The sequence below is a fragment of the Euprymna scolopes genome, chromosome 37, assembly GCF_053919585.1.
Source record: "Euprymna scolopes isolate OS-2025 chromosome 37, ASM5391958v1, whole genome shotgun sequence".
In the NCBI taxonomy this organism is placed as follows: domain Eukaryota; kingdom Metazoa; phylum Mollusca; class Cephalopoda; order Sepiida; family Sepiolidae; genus Euprymna; species Euprymna scolopes.
In genome coordinates this window covers 52000299-52022270 of record NC_136518.1, presented here as the reverse complement: position 1 = coordinate 52022270, position 21972 = coordinate 52000299, and the positions used below count along the sequence as shown (strand labels likewise).

The 21972-nt window shown below is 31.5% G+C and overlaps 1 protein-coding gene across 7 annotated transcripts in view; it reads left to right on the top strand.

The window, feature by feature from the left end:
- Positions 1-21972, top strand: part of LOC145261156 (uncharacterized) — a 124129-nt gene that overhangs the window by 7554 nt on the left and 94603 nt on the right. Inside the window, exon 1 of one of the 7 annotated variants that reach the window (XM_080119470.1) lies at positions 12858-13177. The exons of 5 other annotated variants lie outside the window; for them this stretch is intronic. In XM_080119470.1, coding sequence (XP_079975596.1) covers positions 13165-13177 — 13 coding nt within the window. In that variant the 5' untranslated portion in view covers positions 12858-13164. Of the gene's footprint in view, positions 1-12857; positions 13178-21972 lie in introns of those variants that run through there. One more of the 7 variants, XM_080119471.1, reaches the window with a different exon arrangement.

The window sequence follows — 21972 nt, the reverse complement described above, 5'->3', positions numbered from 1 at the left end:
GGGTGCATATTCCTGCTTTTTGGGGAGCAGAAAATATTGCCGTCGTTTCACAACGGTTGTCATCTCGAAACTAAACTTTTTCACGCGTTTTCTTTCCGCGCTTAACGTCACGATCGCCTAATGTCAGTTGTCATGTTTGCGTGGGTGTTTGACTGCTGCTTATAGTTGATCAGTAAGGGAGGGAGGGGTTGTCGTTCGATTGTTCGCTGTTCAACTTAGAAAGGGGAGGTCTGCTGTTTGACTTGGAAGGGGGGAAAGGGAGGTCTGTCTGGCTTGACTTGGAGGGGGGGAAAGGGGCTGGCTCATATCTATATATGCATTATGATATAAGGAGGGGGGTATATATGTTTCTCCTAACAATGAGTATACAAAAAATTTGAATGACAGCTTGCTCTTGATGTTGGTCATAACCTGAAGTGTTTTTACGTTCACATGCAAAGAAATAAAAAAAAAAAAAAAATTAAAAAAATTGAACAACCAAATCTTAACTTGATGTAATTTCGAAGGAGAAAAATTGAGCACTGAAATCAACAAGAATTTCTCTGCTGATATTTTTGCAAATATTTTCAAAATTGACAACGGCAAAGAACCTGCAGCACTACATATGACAGCATCACCAATGCGGTCAATCACAATCACTTGGGATGAGGTCAAGAAGCAGCTTTTGCCCTTAGATGTGAATAAGAGTCATGGTCCTGATGGACTACATCCATCAATTTATAGGCTGTTGCATTTGAACTAGCTGAACTTTAGCAGCTCTTTTCAACTTTTCACAGAGTACTGGAATTGTTCTTACTGATTAGTGGGTGGGTGACAAAGAAGACGCAATGTATTTCACCTCTATCGTCTCAAGATCAATGAAAGTTCTATCCAAGACAAAAAATCTTGGCTTTCTGGATGACTCATCTTTCAAGCCATCTAAGCATTACATCCAGGCTGCTAACAAAGCAAGAACTATCCTATTTCTCATACGATGTTCTTTCTCCAAACTTGCTCCTGAAATATTTCTTCCTCTTTATGCCTTCCTCATCAAACCACTGTTAGAGTATGGTATCCAGGCCTCTTCTCCATATCTAATGCGTGATATCCAGCATTTGGAGAGAGTTCAAAGACTTGAAGGCTACTTGAATGGTGCAGAGTCTATTGGATCTGCTCTATGAAGACCAACGCAAAGACCTTGATTTTTTTCTCCTTTGAGCAGCGTTGATTACACTGTGATCTGAATTTAATGTACAATTTCCTCGATAGGCATTATAATATACATCAGAACCTTTTATTTACTCCTGCACCAGAAAAGGACTATGCGTAGACTACATGAAACTTTTTGCCACTGATTTAGATTGAACCGAAGGAGGGCTACTTTCTCTATCAGAATCCTTGGACCTTGGAATAGTCTTCCAAGTGAAGTAATTAGTTTGCGACAATACAACAATTTAAGGTAAATCTAAACAGGTGCTGGACTACTGTGTCCTCTTCTCTGTAAATTTTTATCACCTTTTCCTTACATGCCATTTTTATATCAGACCTACCTTTTCATTCCATGTTTAAAAAAATGTGTCCTCCATAGTATCAGACCTGACAGAATGGTTAATTGTAGGTAAAGGCTACTTCATACCCACCAAAACATTTCAGTAAAAACCTAACAGCCAGCCGTGGTTCTCTCCAGAATGTGCTGCTGCCATTGCGCACAGCAACCACTGTAAAAGACTAATAAAGAATGTGAGAGAGTTGTATGCTCAGTCCGTCAAGTCCAAAGTAGCTGAGCAGCAGCTTGGTTTCTACCAATTTTTGGCAAATAACAAACAAGGTCCTGCTGTGCTCTATCCCAACCATCATCAATGGACCTGAGGTAATCTCTTTGGTGTCGGACAAAGCCAAACTCTTTGCCAAAAACTTTGCAGTTAATTCTACCGTGTGTAACCAGGGCCGCTAACCCCCTGTATTTACTCCTGTGTCTGAAAACACGCTATGCAACTTACAAATATCTGCGTACTGTTGCCAAGCTTATCAAAAACCTCAATTCCCGTAAAGCAACTGGCTCTGACGGCATTCCTATTATAGTGCTCAAACAGCTTCAACCAAAACTAGCTCCCATACTTAAAAGCTATTTAAGTATTGTCTTAAGGAGAAATGCTTCCCAACACCCTGGAAAACCTCATCAGTATGTGCCATATTTAAAAATTCAGATGATTGGTCTGTATTGAGAGGGAGATGAGCAGTCTCCTGTGCATCATGAGTAAGTTGCTAGAATCTGTGTTAAATAGGGAAGTAGTCAACCACTTCAGCAAAAATAACCCCCTCGTGACATGCAGTATGGATTCTTTTCTGCTAGATTTACAGCAGATGTGCTAACAGTTATATCTCATAGGATTAGCGAATCTCTCGATGGAGGCTTCCTTTCTAAGGCAATTGCCCTTGACATATCGAAGGTCTTTGATAGATTATGGCATAAGGTCTACTCCATAAAACCTCCAGCTACGGTATAGCTGGAAATATCTTTTCAGTTATTAAATCATTTCTCTCTGATAAGTTCATAAGAGTAGTAGTTGATGGGCAAAAATCAGAAGCTCAGTATTAATGCTGGTCCCATAAGGGGTCTATTCTGGGCCCAACTCTCTTCCTGATCTACATCAGTGATCTTCCAAATCACATCCTAAGATCATTTGTAGACATAAACGTCTATGGCAACACTTCAAAGATCATAAACGATCAAGTTCTCTCTGATTCTCTCTCCTCTGATCTTTTGCATGTGGTACAATCGGGAAAGCGGTGACTGGTTAATTTTAATGCATCTAAAACCAATCTTTCCCTCATTAATGCTCTGATCCTCGACGGGCAATTATCAAAATGAATGACTCTCGTCTTAGGGAGGCTCCATGTTTTGACATACTTCTAGGTATGATCTTTACTCCTGATCTGAAATGGAACACTTACATCAAATCCATTACCAGGGCTGCTGGAAAAATGGTAGGATCGTTCCATTAGATATCTCACTGCTGATGCAATTCTCTACATGTATAAGAGCCAAGTACGTCCAAGGATGGAGTACTATTGCCACATCTGGGCAGGAGCTGCCAGAAGCATCTTATCCTGCCTTGACAGTTCAAAATAGACTTTGTAGTAGGAAATGCTCTTTTCTCTTTCCGGCATCCTCTTTCCCACAGAAGAGACGTTGCGAGCCTGTCGCTGCTTTATCGTTATTTCATGGCAAGTGCCTGTCTGAGCTCCAATCTATGGTACCCTCCCCCACGTCCTAACTTTCATGAAAAACTCATCTAGTTGAAACCACTATCAATAATTTCCCCCACTCTTTATCTGTGCCTAAACCTAAACATACATTCCATGAACAAAGCTTTTTTCTTAGAACTGTGCGCATGTGGAACTCTCTTCCATTTTCTTGCTTTCCAGCTGACTACAATATGGTCGTCTTCAAGTCCAACGTGAATAAATTCTTGATAAGCCACCTCCTTAATTAATCCAATTTACCACTACTAAAGATGACTACGATATGCTCCCCTTGACCATTGTACACTCATTAATCATCCTATCCTCCAGTGGCCTCTGGGTCTTGATAAGTGGTGACTCCTCTGTGAAAAAAAAAAAATAATAAATAAAAAAAAAAATAACGGCATTGAAGCACAATTGTTTTATTTTTCGCCAGTTTCTGTTGCATGGGCAAGCTAGCACGTTTGGGCATCGTTTCTGACGGTGTTCGTAAGTGGGGCAAATACATAACTAGAGTGCATGCATTCAGAGTACAGGGGTTTCATTAAAAAAATATATAAAATTAGGAAAAAAACGAACACTTCTGCATTTTTTTTTTTTTCTTTTTTTAGAAGGGAGGGTATTTTTGAAAATTTCCATTCTGAACAGGGGAAGACAACCAAAACGTTTTGTATAACCTTTTGGTAGAAACCAAAGAAACACTGTAGCACAAAATAGAACATCAATTATCTGTATTGAATTAAAATAATTTGTTAAAAGTTTTCTAAAATAAAATTTCAAAATAAATTGCAACAGGCATTTCTATATTTTTTCTGAAATGAATGAAAGTGGTCATTATATGGAACTGAATAATTTTTTCAAACGTACAAGTATAAAATACAAACAGTATAAAAAAAAGAAATATTTGAAATGAAACTTGTCTTTATATGAAAATGTATGACGTTAAAGAAAACGATTAAAAATTTTTTTATTTTTTACAAAATTAAACTTATAAAAAATAAAAATAAGCATTAAAATTTGTAAATAGTTTTGAACTCAACACTTGTAAAACTTTTAAGAACTTCTTGAATTGTCTTCCTCTGTTCTGAGTAGAAATCTTCAATATTTTTTTAACTGCAACTCAACATTCATCGTTAAATTAACGACTTCAGGTTTTCTGGTATGCTGAAAACGAATATCACTTGGAGCAGACAAGTAGTTTTCTGGATATTAAGACTTTTATTATCCAATGTAATCCTTTGTTTTCATTGGCAGCCATGTTTGTCTCAACTGAACAAGTACTAATATGCATGCATGTACAGACACCCCTCTCCATGTTTAGAGGTCCTGGATATGACCTTAAACTATATTCGATGATGAGGCCCCAGCTTGCAGGCTTTAAGGAGTGTGAAGCCAACCTTTAATTGCCATTGCTCTCAGGTCCACTCTGACCCGGAGTGGTAGTACCTGTTAGGGTCCCAACTATGGGTTAAATAGAAACCGACTTGAAAACAAATATATTCTATTAAAAAAAATTTTCTTCAAAATAACTGAATTCGACATTAAATAACCTGAAAAGGGCTGATATGTCGTAAAACAAAAACAACCAACCATGTTTAGAATGGCGACGACCACTGAAATTTAAATACATTTGAAAAAAATGTTGGTGCTAATGCATTTATTGATCTGTGCTAATTTTTAATAGTATTTTCAAGTTTAATTAAAGTTTTACAGTATCTGTTTTAATTAAATTGTTAGGTGAAGGTACAGAATCTGTACACAACACCCTCCCGTCCCCATGTTTAGAATGGCTTCTAAATAATAACGTTATTATTTCAACATGGATCAATAAGTGCACGAGTACCAAAATGTCTTAATATCCAGAAAACTACTTGTCTGTCCCAAATTTAAATGTAATATTTGGTTTCAGCAGACACGAAAAACAAAAGTCGTCAACTTAACTTTAAGTTGAGACTCAACACTGTTGAGTTGCAGTTAAAGTAAAAATTTAACAGTTGATGCTCTAGCAGTGTCAGAAATTTCGTGAAAATAGTGAATAATTCCACCCCATCTTTCCAAGCTTATAACTCCTCGAAAAATGTAATTCAAGCCCTAATTTTTTTTTTCAATTAAAGGAGTAAGGACCAAGGTTTTATTTAAAAAAAAAACAAAACAAAACAATGTGTTTTTTTTTTTTAAAAAAGGTTTTAAACTTCGGACTTTACAGGTAAATTTCTAAAAAACTGATTTTTTTTTTTGTTTTAAATTTGAATATATTATTTATTGACCTTTTCTCTTCAATTTGTGATATATAAACCTATTAAACATAAATTAATTATTTACTTTTTAATAGACATTTTAAAATGAGAGGCGTAAATTATTCGACCCCCTATCTTTCTAAGCTTATAACTCCTCGAAAAATGTAATTCAAGCCCTAATTTTTTTTTCAATTAAAGGAGCAAGGACCAAGGTTTCATTAAAAAAAAAAAAAAAAGACAAAAAGAAAAAATGTGTTCTTATAAAATAAGGTTTTAAACTTCGGACTTTACAGGTAAATTTCTAAAAAACTGATTTTTTTTTTTGTTTTAAATTTGAATATATTATTTATTGACCTTTTCTCTTCAATTTGTGATATATAAACCTATTAAACATAAATTAATTATTTACTTTTTAATAGACATTTCAAAATGGGGGGGGGGCGTGAAAATGGGGGGGCGTGAAAATGGGGGGGCGTGAATTTAAAAAAAACGTTTGTCTAAAATATTATATTCGGTTTATTGGAAAGAACATAAAATTTCACATTGACCCTGAAAATATCGTAAAAATAGAATCAATAGAAAAATTTTGATAGATTTTTAAAATTTAAAAATTTAAAAATATTGAGTTTAAAAATTGAAAAATATTGAGTTCGGAAAATTCATTACTGTTTTAAAAAAAAAATAAAAATATTTTTATTACTTTTAAAACAACTGTAATAGTTTATTTTGGAAGTATAATCCATAAAGAAAATAAATAACCCACTTTTAACAGAGAAATTACGAGATTTTTATATTGTATTCGCAGTTTCGTGTTAGGGGTGTCAAAAATTCCTACAAAAATTCTGATACTGCTATTGATGCTCTTGTCAAAAAGAAAAGAAAATGATTCCATATTTTTTAATTAAGTTTCCGAAAAATCGATGATGGGTAAAAAAAAAAAAATGGGTTATTTGTTAAATTTATATTGGAAAGTGATCCCCATTCTAAAATATTAAAATGGGGTGCTTGTTAAAAGCGTTCACAGATAGATTTCTTTAAATATGTGGTTTTAAGTAAAAACAAAACAAAAAACAGTACTTTCATGTCGAAAATAGTAATACCTCCAAAAATTACGGAAATTTATCGAGTAGAAAATTAGTTAATAGGAATTTTCATTTCCTTAGATGTAAATACCTTCAAGATTGCGAATACAGGGGACATACTTTAGTCTCCTTTTCGCGAGTTTAGTAACTGACATACTCTTTTAGCCATATTAGAGATGGATTTTTTTTTGTTACTAAGAACACAATAGCAGTTGTTCGACTTAATGAATTTTCGTAATTTTTGGATAAATTACTATTTTCGACATTTAAATAAGCAATATTGTTTTTACTTAAAATGACATATTAAAAACATCGATCTGTCGACTCTATCTTTACAAGCACCAAAAATAGTCCGAAAAAAAATGTGGTTCGTAAATAGTTTCATTTTATTTATTTGTTAATAAAGAAATAAAATTAATTTTAATAATTAAAAATATTATTACCACTTGGTTAGATTACAAGAGTGTATTGTTTTTTCCCCCTTTCAAAACAAATAATGAAACGATGTTTATTAAAAAAATAAAACTTCGCAAAACTCAGACAATAAATTACTGCCACAGCTTGGAAAATCAGATACAACAAAATCGATAAAATTTAATAATTATTTTGTAAGCGAACCGATTTCTTCTATTAAATATTTTTTTAGCGCAAATAGCTCACAAATCGTTGAGTAAACGAACATATATATACACACTAATTTTACAACTGTATTTCCTTTTAAAATAATTTGTCGCTACTAGTAATGTTTACTTTTTTTTTTTTTTCGACGTGGTTTCCTGTACCTTTCGTATACAGCAAAAATTAAAGAAATTCGGCAAATCATAACAGGTGACTTGAAGTCCGCAGCAAATAATGTCAGATAAAAAAAAATGCATCGTACTTAATTATTTTTTGTACAAATAATAAAATATTGTTTCACTGTTCTTAATTTGTTTTAAATAAGAATAAATTTAAAAATATATTACTTTATGAAATATTTAATTTCGTTATCTTTATTTTTAAAAAGAATTTTTTGTTTGCTACGGAATTCGAGTTGCCTAGTGTTGATTCACTGAACCTCCCATTTTTTTTTTTTTTTTTTAAATAGAAATTGGGTTCTGGTACAAAGATTAGGTCCGAAAATCCAGCCTCTTTCTGAGTTCGAAAGGTTGGTTACGTGGTGACTGGTGCTGTCACCGGTGTCGAGGGAGAACCTATCCCCTTTAAATAAAGTGCCGACTTGTTAACTTCGAACAACAGAAAAACGGAAAAAGGTGTAAATGTACAACAAATAAATGCTACCAAAGGCAAGATAAGTTTAAAAAAAAAAAAAAAAAAAAAGAAAGAAAGAAAAAGAAAAGCAATTCAAAGAATTAAAGAAAGAAGCAGTTTAAAGAATTTTCGGGGATTTATTATAGAAGAGTTAGATTTTTTTTTTGTGTGTTTATGCACTTTTTCTTTAAATAGTATTTTCAAGTTTTACGATATCTTTTTTTTTTTTTTTTTTAAGTGAAAGTAAAGAATAGTTAGAAAACAGCTATCTCTGTCGTTTTTTTAGGTACATGATGAGTCTTTCTGTTAAGATATTCTTCTCCCTTACGAACGCTTTCGCCTCGTTATAACAACCCTAAAACTTGCTTATACTGTTTTTTTTTTTAATGTTGAAATGGTTAATTTTTTGCCGTGTTTATTCTAAGGGGTTAGGTTCTCCCTCGGCACCTGTGACAGACCCACCTTTCCCAGAACGAGGGGCTGGATTTTCAGATCCCATCTTTTAACCATAACCAGAAAGTGAACAATATAGACATTTGGGAGTACCTATTTACAATGCCTCCCCACGGGACAGAGTGAGACACCATGGTCGTTTTTTAACGTGGAGAAAAGGTACAAAAATAAAAATAAAAAGGTTTCAGTCGTGAAGGACTGCTCCTCCACCGAATGAGAACAAGAAATGGAAGGGCAGCGGCAGCATCTGAAGAACAGATACTACACTTTCGATATCAGAATACTCTGGTCAAATCACTGCTAAAAAATCGTCCGCGTCCATCAAACTTAAACATCGAATAGGAAACTCGAAAACAAAATGAAAGGAACTTTATTTTTATAATTACCAGAAAAGATGCATTTCCCCTGTTATTATTTTTTAGTAAGAACAAATTATTTCGTTATCTTTCTTACTAAAATGAAACAAAATTATTAATTTTGAATAAAATTCACTGAAAACAAACAAAAAATTTCTTCTTGGACAAATAACAAGGGTTTTATGATCTTAGCCCGAAGGCGAATGAAAAGCTCCCAAAGCTTTCAATCTTTTAAATGATAATTTGCTAAGAATTTTATGACTTTTTATTCGATAGTTTAAAGGCCTTTGAAGAGTCAAAAAGTAACTATTAACAAACGATTAAAATTGCTTTGTTTACGAAAGATAAACGAACTAGCTAACGCCTAAAAACTAATGGCTTTAAAATTCTTAGCAAATTCTCATTGAATTAAAAGATTAAAAGTTTCGGACCAAGATCAAAATTCTTATTTGTCGTGTTATTAAGTTGGTGCAAAAATGTTTTTATACGTATATCTGATTAAAAAAAAAAAAAAAAAAAAAAAAAAATTATTTTGCACCAACCTAATATTTGATTTAAAAAAAAAATGTCGTGTTATCACTTTCAGTGAATTTTATTCAAGTACGTGGACAAAAAAATAAAAGAATTTTATTTCATTTTAGTAAGAAAGATAACGAGTAATTCGTTCTTACTAAAATTATAACAAATAAAATAAAAATCTTTCTGGTAATAATAAAAATAAAGTTGGTTTCATTTTGTTTTCGAGTTTCCAATTCGATGTTTAAGTTTGATGCACGCGGACGATTTTTTATTTTATTTATTTATTTATTTATTTTTTAGCGGTGTTTTGGTGAGGGTATTCCGATATCGATATTTACCCATTTGGTATTATGATGAGGAGGAGGGAGAGGTCAGACGGAAGTTGTGGCCAGTTCCACATTTTTACCCTGCCACATATTCAGTTATTTCTTAAATTTCGTAGACCAAAACTCTGGAAGCAGCAACAAAAACCACATTGAAACCCAAAATAACAAAACCTTGTCCGGCTGCATGATTGAAAATAAGGTACTTCCAACATGTTGTGTACTACGTCATCAGTTCGTGTGTTTATTGTAATTTCTATGGAAGAGCATTAGTACTATAAAATTTATTTGCAAATAACGTTATTTTACTATCGTTATTATTTTAGAACTGTAAAATAAGTGCATAAGTTCACAAAAGTAATTTCTCATATATTACGAAAAACAACTAGTCCGTTTTAATGATTTGAAGATATAAGAAAAAAGCTCGCAAAGAATTCAAAATTTATACATTAAACGATAAATTTATCAGAAATTTCTGAATAAATAAAATATACAATAAAAAAAAATGGACAATAAAAATGTATAAAAAATAATATAAGACTTACCCTTTGTAAAGCAAATAGATTTTTAATAACGACAGACGATAAAATTAATTTTAACCTGTTCTGTTTATACATGTATCTATAAATGCTTGTCCTTACAGGCTTCCGTATATTTTTGAAAACAGCGCAAATTTTTATTTCAACCTCTGTCAGTTTAAATAATCAAATCGAAACGAATTTTTTTTTTTTTTTGGTCGATTTTTCGGGTTCGTATTACTGTACACATAGATTCGAAAAAGTTGTCAAAGAACAAATAATTAACAAATAAATATTATCAAAGGCAAGATCAGTTACTTTTCTACCAAACTGGATACATTTTTTGTTTTTATTCAATGTAACATGTTTATTCAGCTCGAAAAACATGCAGTGTTTACCGATGTATTGGAAAATTCAAGATGGCGCCCGACACTCTCTTTAACATGGTAAGTTTGGGAAAAGGTGTTATAAATAATAAACTAGACAAAATACTATTTAAAAAAAACACCGAATATATGTCAACTTATGTCACGGTAACATATAATGAGCGAATTTCTAACAGTATTTTGTCTAGTTTATTATTTATAACATCTTTTCCTGAACTTACCGTGTTAAAGAGAGTGTCGGGCGCCATTTTGAATTTTTCAATACATATCGGTAAACACTGCATGTTTTTCGAGCTGAATAAACATGTTACATTGAATAAAAACACGAAAAATATATCCAGTTAGGTAGAAAAGTAACTTATCTTGCCTTTGATAACATTTATTTGTTATATATTTGTTTTTTGAATCTGTGTACAGTAATACAAACCCAAAATCGAATTAAACTTCATATCGCGTAATATTTGAATTTAATATCATTTAAAGCTTTTTAAAAATAATTATTTTTTAGAATTCGTTTTTTTTTTTTTTTTTTTTTTTTTTTTTGTAATTCAAATAATTATGTTACGAAGAAAAAAAATCAAGAAAAATTGTTCATTTTATTTAACATAATAATGATTTTATGTCGAATTTTATTTACAACTTTGAGCTAAGTGAAAAAAAATGATGGGGTTTTAACTATTTTTTATTTATTTGATCTTTCCAGTTTTAAAAAAATGTTAAAATTTTTATCGGTCTACATTTATTTATTTTTTTTTTCAGTTTTCGTAACATGAAATGGGGGGGGGTGTAGAACACCTAAAAAAAATCATCTAATATATTTAACGAAACCTACTTTTAATATGCAAGTTTATTTAATAATGACTAAATATCGAAAATTTCAGGTGAAAATGACTTATTTGTTTTTTGCTAGATTTTTAAAACAGATGTGTCAACGGCTTAAAACACGTTACTACATAGGAACGTTGTTTTAATGCGTCGATAATGTAAACATGATTTTTGTCTCGCATTTTCATTATTTTGTAAGGTGTAAAAAATTTAAAAAATATTAGCAGTTTATTTGAAGCTTCTTTTAAATAGTAAAAAAAGTTAGGAAGATAATAAATTAATTAATTACAGTTACATACAGGGGGGGTAAAACTGTGGCGCGCGTTGGAGGTACCTATTGAAAATAAATAACATTAGAACAGAATACTTAAAAAAAAATAAATAAATAAAAAACACGTAACAAATGTCTTTTCCGTTTCTGGAATCTGAGTTTAATTATATGTAAGTTGAGCCAATATTGACCGCCATGGGGGGGGGGTGATTTTACTTTAATATTAACATTTTAATTGAGTTGATTATTTAAAAATAATAAAAGATAAAATAACTATTTTCGTGTGAACCAAAAGTAGTTTAAATTAATTCCTAAACGTGATTGTGACGCCTTTCCCCTCAACATAAAACCATTTATTTTTTAAAAATAAATAAAAACTATTTTATTTATTTAGCCGCTAATGGTATCAATATTTTTTTTTTCGGTAATGTCGCTAAATATGGTTTGCAGGTGATAAGAGCAAAATAATGCAGTCAAAATTTTTCTCATCTTAAACATTTTTTTACATGAGGAGTCATTTCGAGTAAAAATTTAATTTTTTGTTACTAATATAAACAAGAGAAATGCACATTTAAAAATGTGTAAACAATTTAATCGTGTGAGAATCCAACATGGCCGCCCTCGACCAGGCCGTAAGCACAAAGCAGCCTTGACCTTGCGATAAAAAACTAACATAGTGTAACGAAACGAAACGAAGTTTCCCATCTTTAAAACGGTACTTACTTTACAGTGATCTTTTTTTTTTCTTAACGACAAATCATTTAATTTAAGCAACTTTTATTTTTGTTGCATCGCTTGCATTTATTTTACATATAGTATTTGTCATTTAAAATTTAAAAAAAATTGTATTTAAAAAAGTTGTTTAATATTGTATCTATTTGCTTCCCCACCAAAGCAAATTAGGCACAGGGCCGTTTTTAATGTTGGGTAAAAACCAGCCCCCCCCCTAAAAGTAGGCAAAAAGGGGGCACTCTGGTTACCAAAAATAATAATTGTCCCAGTATAGAGGGTTTCCCCTCCATTGACTGGTACAAATTATCTTAGTGCAGCACTCTGAAGCAATGCAGCATTGCAGCAATCATCTGCAGAACAACAGATACTACACTTTGATTCCGGCCCGAAGGCCAAGAACAACAAAACAAAAAAGTTGTTTAAAAGTTATTTAAATTATTTGTATTTGTCATTCTAAATTATATGGAAAAATAATTTTATATAAAAATTGTTTAAATTATTTTGCATGTTTCGTCAATGTTCACCGTTACGCCAACTGAAGACGCCTCAACAATGTCTTAAAAAATGACGACTTTTATAGGTTTTCGGTTATGCTGAAAACAAATATCGCAGGGAAAATTAGCACAGACAAAAAGTTTTCGAGATATAAATAACCTTTGTTACGTAATTTCTAGTAGTTTTTATTTGGCTGCCATCTTTGTTTTGATGAAATGGTATATTGAGCATGCGCGTACACGCTGCAGTGAGTGAGCAGACGATCTTTGTAGTTAACTCAACGCAATTCCGAAATCTGTTCTTAACATGGGAAGGTGGGGGGTATTCCGAAAGCCGTTCTTAACATAGGGAGGTGCGTGTTTATTCCGAAAGAAATGACGTTGAATAAACGTTTGCATCTCGGAGACTTAACTACACACAAAATGGGATAGTGACTATCCCATTTTCATTGGAACAAAGATGGCGGCCGATTCAAACTACTAGAAATTACGATGCATAATACAGGTATTTATATCTCGAAAACTATTTGTCTGCACTAATTTTCCCTGCGATATTCATGTTCAACATAGCCGAAAACCTTTTCAAGTTGTCGATTTATCGAAAAATGTAGAGACGTCTTCAGTTGGCGTAACGGTGAACTTTGACCGCATGTTTTTTTTTTTTTTTTTTTTTTTTTTTTTTTTTTTTCTTGCTTGCATTTATTTTACATTAAAAATGAAAGTTGTTTAAATTCTCATCTCCGACTAGTCAGTTTTGCCTAGGTTCGTTCACCCTAAAAAGTTGTTTAAATTATTTGTCATGGTTTTTTACTTGCATTTATTCAACACAAGTAAAAATAAGTTGTTTAAATTCTCATGTTCCGACTAGTCAGCTTTGATTTGTCGTAAAAAAAAAAAAAAAATCTTTTAAGTACCGTTTCCAAAACTTGAAACTTTCTTCGTTTCGTTTCGTTTCACTCAAAGTTGGTTTTTTATCGCAACAAGGTCAAGGTTGCTTTGTGTTTATGGCCTGGTCATGGGCGGCCATGTTGGATTCTCACACGATTAAATTGTTTACACATTTTAAATGTGCATTTCTTTTGTTCATAAGGGTAAAATAAATAAGGTTTTTATTCGAAATGACTCCTCATGTAATAAAGTTTAAGATAAGAAACATTTTGAATGCATTATTTTGCTCTTATCACCCGCAACTCCTGTTTAGCGACATTACCATTTTTTTACTTTCTAATCTTACTAGTTTTAATCATGGAAAAGTTGCTTGTTATGTTATGGAAGAACCGTTGTGCTATAATTATAATTAAACCACTAAGATAAGGGCGTGTTTATTCCATTGAATATTAGGCTTACTTTGTTTTCTTGAATTTGGTTCAGTTAATAATTTGACTGCTTAACAGCATCGTAATAATTAGGTTAAATTATTACTGTACTCTTTTGTCATTAAATTATGAATTGAACCAAATTATAAAACTACAACTAATTTTGGTTATGATCATGATTTAATGGCAATCATCTTAAAGCTGAAAAGTTTAAAACAACAAATTATTGTCATTAATAGTTTAGGGGTTATTTTAAAAAATTTGTGTGCAAGTTCAGAATTCAACTTATTAAAAAAACAAGTTCAGAAAAATCATTCTATGGACTCGTCACAGAACAAAAATTTCATATCCCAAAATAGTGCCGATTAATCAAGTTTTTTTTTTTTTTTTTTTCTTAACTAAAAAAATAAAATTTTATTAGTGTCTCGCTGCACCATATTTAAAATTCATCACTGGTTACCTCCCCATTTATAACGGTTATAGAAATAGAAATTAATCTTATAATGATAAAAATTTCTTATTAATCACTAAAAATCGTTAAAAAAAAAAATGATTTTATATATTAAAAAAATACTTGATCAATTTACATAATTTTTGGAATATGACATTTTCTTTCTTTGACAGATACGTATACCATAAAGATTTTTCTGTATTTTATTACTGTTATTATTTGGTTGAATTCTGGACTTGGGCCAAAATATCTGTATTGATAAAATTATAAGACAACTTTGTTTAGCGAAACCCTTGATGAAGGCTTCCTTTCTAGGGCAATTGCTCTTGACATATCAAAGGCCTTTGATGATAGGATATGGCATAAAGTTCTACTTCAGAAGATCTTTAGCTATGGTGTAGCTGGAAATGTCTTTTCAATTAAATCATTTCTCTCTGATAGGTTCATAAGAGTAGTGGTTGATGGGTCCAACTCTCTTCCTGATCTACATCATTGATCTTCCAAATCACATCCTTACATCATTCGTAGACTGTTTTACTGACAACACTACCATCTATGGCAACACCAAGTTCTCTCTGATTCTCTCTCCTCATGTGGTACAATGGGGGGAAAAAGTGGCTGGTTACTTTTAATGCATCTAAAACCAAACTTCTATCTTTACATCATCCACGTTCTGATCCCCATATGGCATCAATTGTTTTGAGAAGCTCCATGTTTTGATAAGCTTCTGGGCTTGACCTTTACTCCTGATCTAAAATGGAATCCGTATATCAAATCTGTTGCCAAGATTGCTGAAAAAATGATGGGATCCTTCTTTCGATCCAGTAGATATCTACCTGCTGATGCAATTCTCTACGTATATAAGAGCCAGGTACGTCCAAGGTTGGAGTATTGCTGTCATATCTGGGCAGGAGCTGCTAGAAAAACCTCATCCTACCTTGACAGAGTTCAGAATAGACTTCGTAACAGCCTTGTGGGGGATGTCCTTTTCTCTTCCCTGCAACCTCTTTCTCAAAGAAGAGACGTCGCGAATCTGTCTCTGCTTTATTGTTATTTTCATAGCAAGTGCTTGTCTGAGCTCCAATCTATGATCCCCCCTCGCAAAAAATAAAAACTACTTTGTCAAATTAAGTGAAATTTTTTATGGGAACTTAATTCCATAACGGGTACGTAAAATTTAATTTTTTGTCAATATTTTCATATTTTTTTTTAATGCCTTGATTACCTAAAAATTGTTTTCTTGTTTGCTACACACTCTTAAATTGCTCTAAAATGATAAATCTGTTTTCTTTTAATTTGAATATTTATTTTATACCGATTTCATTCGATCTTGTCTTTCAACAGAACTTTTTATTTTTTTTTATTAAAATATCTCTAATCCACTAGTTTGTATAAAATGTATTCAAATAAAATCAAATGCTAGTGTGTTATCTTTTTAAATTTGGTAAAATAATTAATACTAATGAAACATAGATTTATTAGCTGATACTAGACAGCATATATTTTATTGAAATTTACTTGTGCTATCTTTAGTAATTCATAGTTTCATATTACAATTTATAAAGACAAATAATTAACGTAATATAACTTTGGGTTAAAAAAAGGTTTTATGCCTATAATGGTCACTCCATTCTTGGTAGAAATATTATTTTAGTCTGATCAATGGCGCTATACAATCTATATTCTCTAAACAAATGAAAACAACAAAACAATAACGGTTGCTTCCTTCCTCCTGCCATGTTTATGAATCCAAGATGTTGTTTTTAAATAGAACTCAAATGTGGGTCATTTCATCGTCTTGTAAACAAAGGCCTTATTTTATACAAACTTGACTGGTCATCCACTTCTCAACTTCCGTGTGGAAAAAAAAAATAAAAATAAAAAAATAAAAGGGTGTTTGTTTACATTGGTGATCTTTTAATTAAAACATGATTTAGGTACTTACATGTCATGGCAAAATTAGTATAAGCTCCAAAAATTACGAAAATTAAGTAGAAAAATAATTACAATTAAAAATAATTTATTGAATTATTGACTTTTATTGTATGTTTTAATATGGAAGAGTTGTGCGACTAATTCTGAATGACAAACAAGGGAGATAACCTTATACTAAATTGATTAAGGGTCCGCCATTTTTAAAACTGAACGTAATTGTACAGGGCTCTATGGACAAATTTATTTTTAGTTGACCTTTTAACAACTAAATATTTTTGTTTACTAACCAAATCCACATGATTTTTGGAATATGACATCTTTGTTCTGTGACAATTATGTACATAGTTTTTTTTTTGTATTTTTTTTAATAAATGTAATTCTAAATATACACATTTTATGTTGATACTTGAAGGTATAAACATAATTTCTTCAGATGTTTTTTTTAAACAGCCGTCGTTAAAAAAAAAAAAGTATATTCTATTAAACTTTCATTTAAATAATTTAACTTTGTTTTATCAAAAAAGGTTGAAAAGATATTTTTCACTCAGTAGTGAGCTTTGGAAGATTGTCAGTGAAAGAAATACAATCACCAAAAGATAAGTGTTTCATTATTTCTAGTCGCCATTTTGAAAAATCACTCGCAAATGCAACTGTTTCACTCACAATGTAGTGCTCTGTTGTAGATGATTTTTGTTAATTGGATCATTTTTTGTAATTTTTTGAATTTATACTAATTTCATCACGACATCTAAGCATGTAATCTTTTCACCTGAAATGCGTTGGTTTAAAAAAACTCAATGTAAACAATCACAAAAATTATTGCTGACATTGAATTTTCTTGCTCATTCTGCCTACTCTGAATTTGTGGTAGGCCGCCATCAGTGGAGTGATTCTCTTTGTACCAAACAGTCATAAACTACGTTTTAATTTTAATTGAAACTGGTTTCAAACTAATGTAAATAAATATATATATATATATATATATATTTTTTTTTTGTTTTATTCAAAGTGTTTGATGGTTTTCAGTAATCAATTAAAATTGTATTATTACTTGATATTTTCATTTAAAAAAATTATCCCAGCTCATTTTTATTATAACATTTTTCCTGAAAACGATTTTGTTACATTGTTTTTATGACTATCCATGGCTATGAATTCGGAACAGGGCATGTGAACAAAAAGAAAATGCAATATGGCTAAATTATTATTTTTTATTTATTTTTTTATTTATTTATTTTTTTCCTCAGTTTCTGTCTTTTTCTTTTTGTAATTATTTATTTATTTTTTTTATAAAATATCATATTTCAGTCATCTAAATTATTTAGAGCAGCGGTTCTCAACCTTTTTTGACCATGGACCCCTTTTCCCTTTTTTTTTTTCTTGGTGGACCCCCTTATAATTTTTGGTCATAAAACAATATTCTATTTCTCAATATAATTTTTTGAGCTTTTAATAAACAAATAAATATTATATAATTAAAATTTATTTTTAAATGAAAACTAATTTAATGCAAATAAAGTATTTTACAACAATTATAATAATGAAAACTTGATTAACGCTAACTGTTTTTTGTGTTTTTGTTTTTGTAAATTCACGTAATGGAATGAATGTGTGTGTGTGTGGTTTTGGTACTTATGCAGGATACGGGCCGTGCTATTTTGTAGATAGGATTTTTAAGTTATACTCAATTTTTACGGTATGTTTTGTTCCATTAAATTGTTAGGTGAATGTACATACATCTCAACCTTTTCCCGGCTATCGCCCCCAAAAGCTATTTTTGACTTAAGTTAATTCATAATCACCTCCAAGAATAAATAACAAATATTGTAATTATGACTAACCAACACTAGAAACATTTTGTACATGCAAATGGAAAACAAATTAATTAAAAATAATTTTATTGCAAATTTACAAGAAATGTAGAAAGTCTAACTAGTGTGAGCCCTGAGATTGGTGATGTTTCGCTAAAAATTCAATGTCAGGTTTAATATTACTCAAGCAGATAAAATTGATTGAAAATCGCCCCCCCCCCCCCAAATTTGATTTTCGCCCACTAGGGGGCGATTCGCCCCCGGTTGAGAACCGCTGATTTAGAGTGACATGGGTTTCAGAATGGTTTTGGAATTACTTTAAAAAAAAAATTAAACCCTGTTTTATAGTAAAGATATATTTTTAAAAATAACAGATAAAAGCAAGTTTAAAAGTGAAACACTGAAATGAAAACTAGGCTGGAAAAATAAATTCAGCATCTTTTTATGGAGAAGTCACAAGAAGAAGGCTATGGAAAAGAGATAACTCAAGTTCATAACCCTGTCTTTTAACTAGAAAATTCAGGGGTGTGACCTGCCATTATTATTTTTTTATTTATTTATTTATTTTTTTTTTTTGTCGTTTTTCTTTTTCTTTCTCACATCGCTAGAACCTTACTTCCTTATTTTGTCGTCAATGTTCGGATGGATTTTATTTCTATTGCTTTCTCACTTTTTCTCTTTCCTCTTTTTTCCTTTTTTCTCTTATACGTTTCATACTCTTTTGTCTTTTTCCCATTTAATGACAGTTTTCTCTGAAAATGTTAACCTAAACTTCAAACAATTTATGAAGGAGACAGGAGAGTAAAATGTTTTTATTCCATTAAAGAATGACTTCCTGTTTCTTTCTTCCATGTGCACACCGTCTTTCTCTTAATTTTGACTAAAATTAAAAATGATTGTTTCAGAAAAACATTTTTTTACAATTATATCATATAAATCTGGCGATTCTATTGTTGATATTGGTTTCTCCAATATTTTTCCAGTTGGAATTCTTTTTATAAAGACATTGGATACTTACGAGAGAGATTACATGAAGGTTGCCAACATCCTAAGTAAAAGTAATTTTTGTAGAATGAACTGGATGAACTTGGAACCTCTAGGTCGTCAGGTTAGGGAGTGCTCAAATTTGGAAATTTGTCTCTATTTTAGCTTTTTCTGCTATTAGCAGTTCAGCCCAGCTTTGCTCGGGCTCTATGTACTGTTTATAACTTTATATGTATATATTAAAAAGTTTGACTCGTGTCCAGGTAACCTACATCTAAAATTTCAAGTGTTTAGCCCCAAAATTGGCGGAGGGGTTTGGTAGAGTCTACAAAGGTCAACTCTTTCAACTTGGCAGCCAAATTTTCGCCCCAGAACTGATTAAAAAGCTTCCTGCATGTCTGAATACCCTGTATGTAAAATTTCAAATGTTTAGACCCAAAATTGGCTGAATAATTTGCTAGAGACAGCAAAAGTCAAATCTTTTGAACTTTGACCCCTTGGCAGCCAAATTTTCGACCGATAACTGATTAAAAAAAGCTTGCCTTATGTCTGAATACACTGTATGTAAAATTTCAAATGTTTAAAAATTCGGCTGAATAATTTGATAGACCGCAGAGGTAAAATTTCTTTAAACCTTGATCTCAATTTTAGCATTTATTGTTTTGGGCTCAAATCAAATTAAAAAGTTTGATCCATGTCCAAGTAACCTACATCTAAAATTTCAAGTGTTAAAACCTGAAATTGGCAAAGGAGTTTCGTAGAGTTTTCAAAGGTCAAATTGTTGAACTATGACAACTTGACAGCCTAATTTTTGGCCGAAAACGATTTAAAAAGATTTTCTCAAATCTCAATACCCCTTATGTCAAATCTCGAGTCTGTAGATTGAAAATTGATGGAGTAGTTTTGTAGGGAAATGTACACACACACACACACACACACAATTTAACTTTATAGATAAATAGATTAGCTATTCACATTCTTCTTAGCTAGCTTCATTCTCGAATTAGAAGGTCGGAGATTACATTGATCAAAACATTGAGAAAATAACTAAGATGGGAATGGTAGTCTGATTAATACAAATTATCTATCATCCAAAAATAATTTGATCTGTTCAAACGAGGTAAAATTTGTCATTTATGGTGTCTAGCACCAACGTTACTGGGATTGAATGAACCCCAATAAATGTTTCACACTTCTAATACGTCTATTGTCTATTGTCATCAAAATCAATGAAATCAACCATTATTCAATCAAATCGATTGATTGCCTGCTCTAGTCAGGGACTCACTGTAGTGCACTAGAAGGAAGCTTCACATGCCTCCTTGCAGTGACTTACTTTTCAATACATTGTATGGCACTGTAGCGAACTTACTGTTGATTTTATTAAATTTTTATATAATTGAATTCAAGTTTAAAATGCAAAAGTCAAGTCTCATGGTTCAGTGGTGCCCTAAACAGAAACATTAATTTTGAACACACCTCTGTCTTTGATAAAGAACCTATTCTTGATTTTTATGTGCCAGGCCTTTCGCTTGCGCAGTGATAAATCTTCTCAAAAGCATTTGTGCTGTTAGACTGCATAAGAGTTTTGACTTTGGTCAAAATCAGACTGTTCCTTCCTTAATAAGACTTTTTTCAATTATAAATTTTCAATACTTAACCTACCTAAGAACACTCTCAAATCCATAAAATGCATTTGTGTGAAATTAAAAAAAAAAAAAGAAAAATTGGCCCAGCTGTTTCAAAATCCATAGGGAATCAACTCGTACACACAGTGCCTTATATATATGTTTATTTATACAAACATTATTGGCTACATATATGCATACATGTTTCAGAGGGCATCACTTTGTCAGACCAGAGAAAAGTCAATTCTAAGACTAAAATCATGATACATTGATATATATAAATGTTTTTGTTTTTATATCTCCGCTAACCAAAGAGCATAAGGAGAATATGTATATACATAGTTTTAAGATGACCTCTTTTGTCGGGAGACCAACAAACAGGTATATAAACATGATGGACCTAGTAATTCACTTCCATTCATTTGTTCGCACTTTTCTCAATCACACCTTGGATTTTAAAACAATTTTTGCACAAACATTAATCATGGTGAAAGTAAATTTTTGCCAGAACTGATTTTCCGGGATAACTTTGGTTTCCCCCCATCCCATCCCCACAACCACCAGGATGCATTATAGGGGTAAAATCACCCCCAAATCGTTCATCCGTCCACATTTTTCTCAATAACCACGCCTTGGATGTTTTTAAAATTTTACACAAACATTAGTCATGGTGAAAGTAAATTTTTTACTCATGAAGGGGGACCCCCACATACTTGGCTTGTTGTTGTTGAAGTTGCATACATGTAAATATATGTGTGTGTGTGTGTGTGTGTATTTGCATACATGCGGATGCATATGTCTATGTATGTACGCAATATGAGTAAATATTTGTATCCATGTTCTGATAGGAGTGATAACTTATGTAGATGATGTGCATATGTTTATCAAATTGTGTATGTATATTCAAAATGTTATCGGAAGATGGATGCTGAGTTTTCTATAAAAGTATGCCACTTTCCACATTGGATGGCCATTAATTAAAAAAATAATAAGTATTAGGCATGGTGGGACCACTAATAATTCAGCAGGGGGCTTTTTATTTATTTATTTATTTTTTATTTTTTTATTTTTATTTTTTTTTTTCTTAGGGGCAATTTTTATTTGAGGTAGCTCTGTAGCTACTTAGAAATATCTCCATGATCTTATATATTTTTTTATTTATTTATTTATTTATT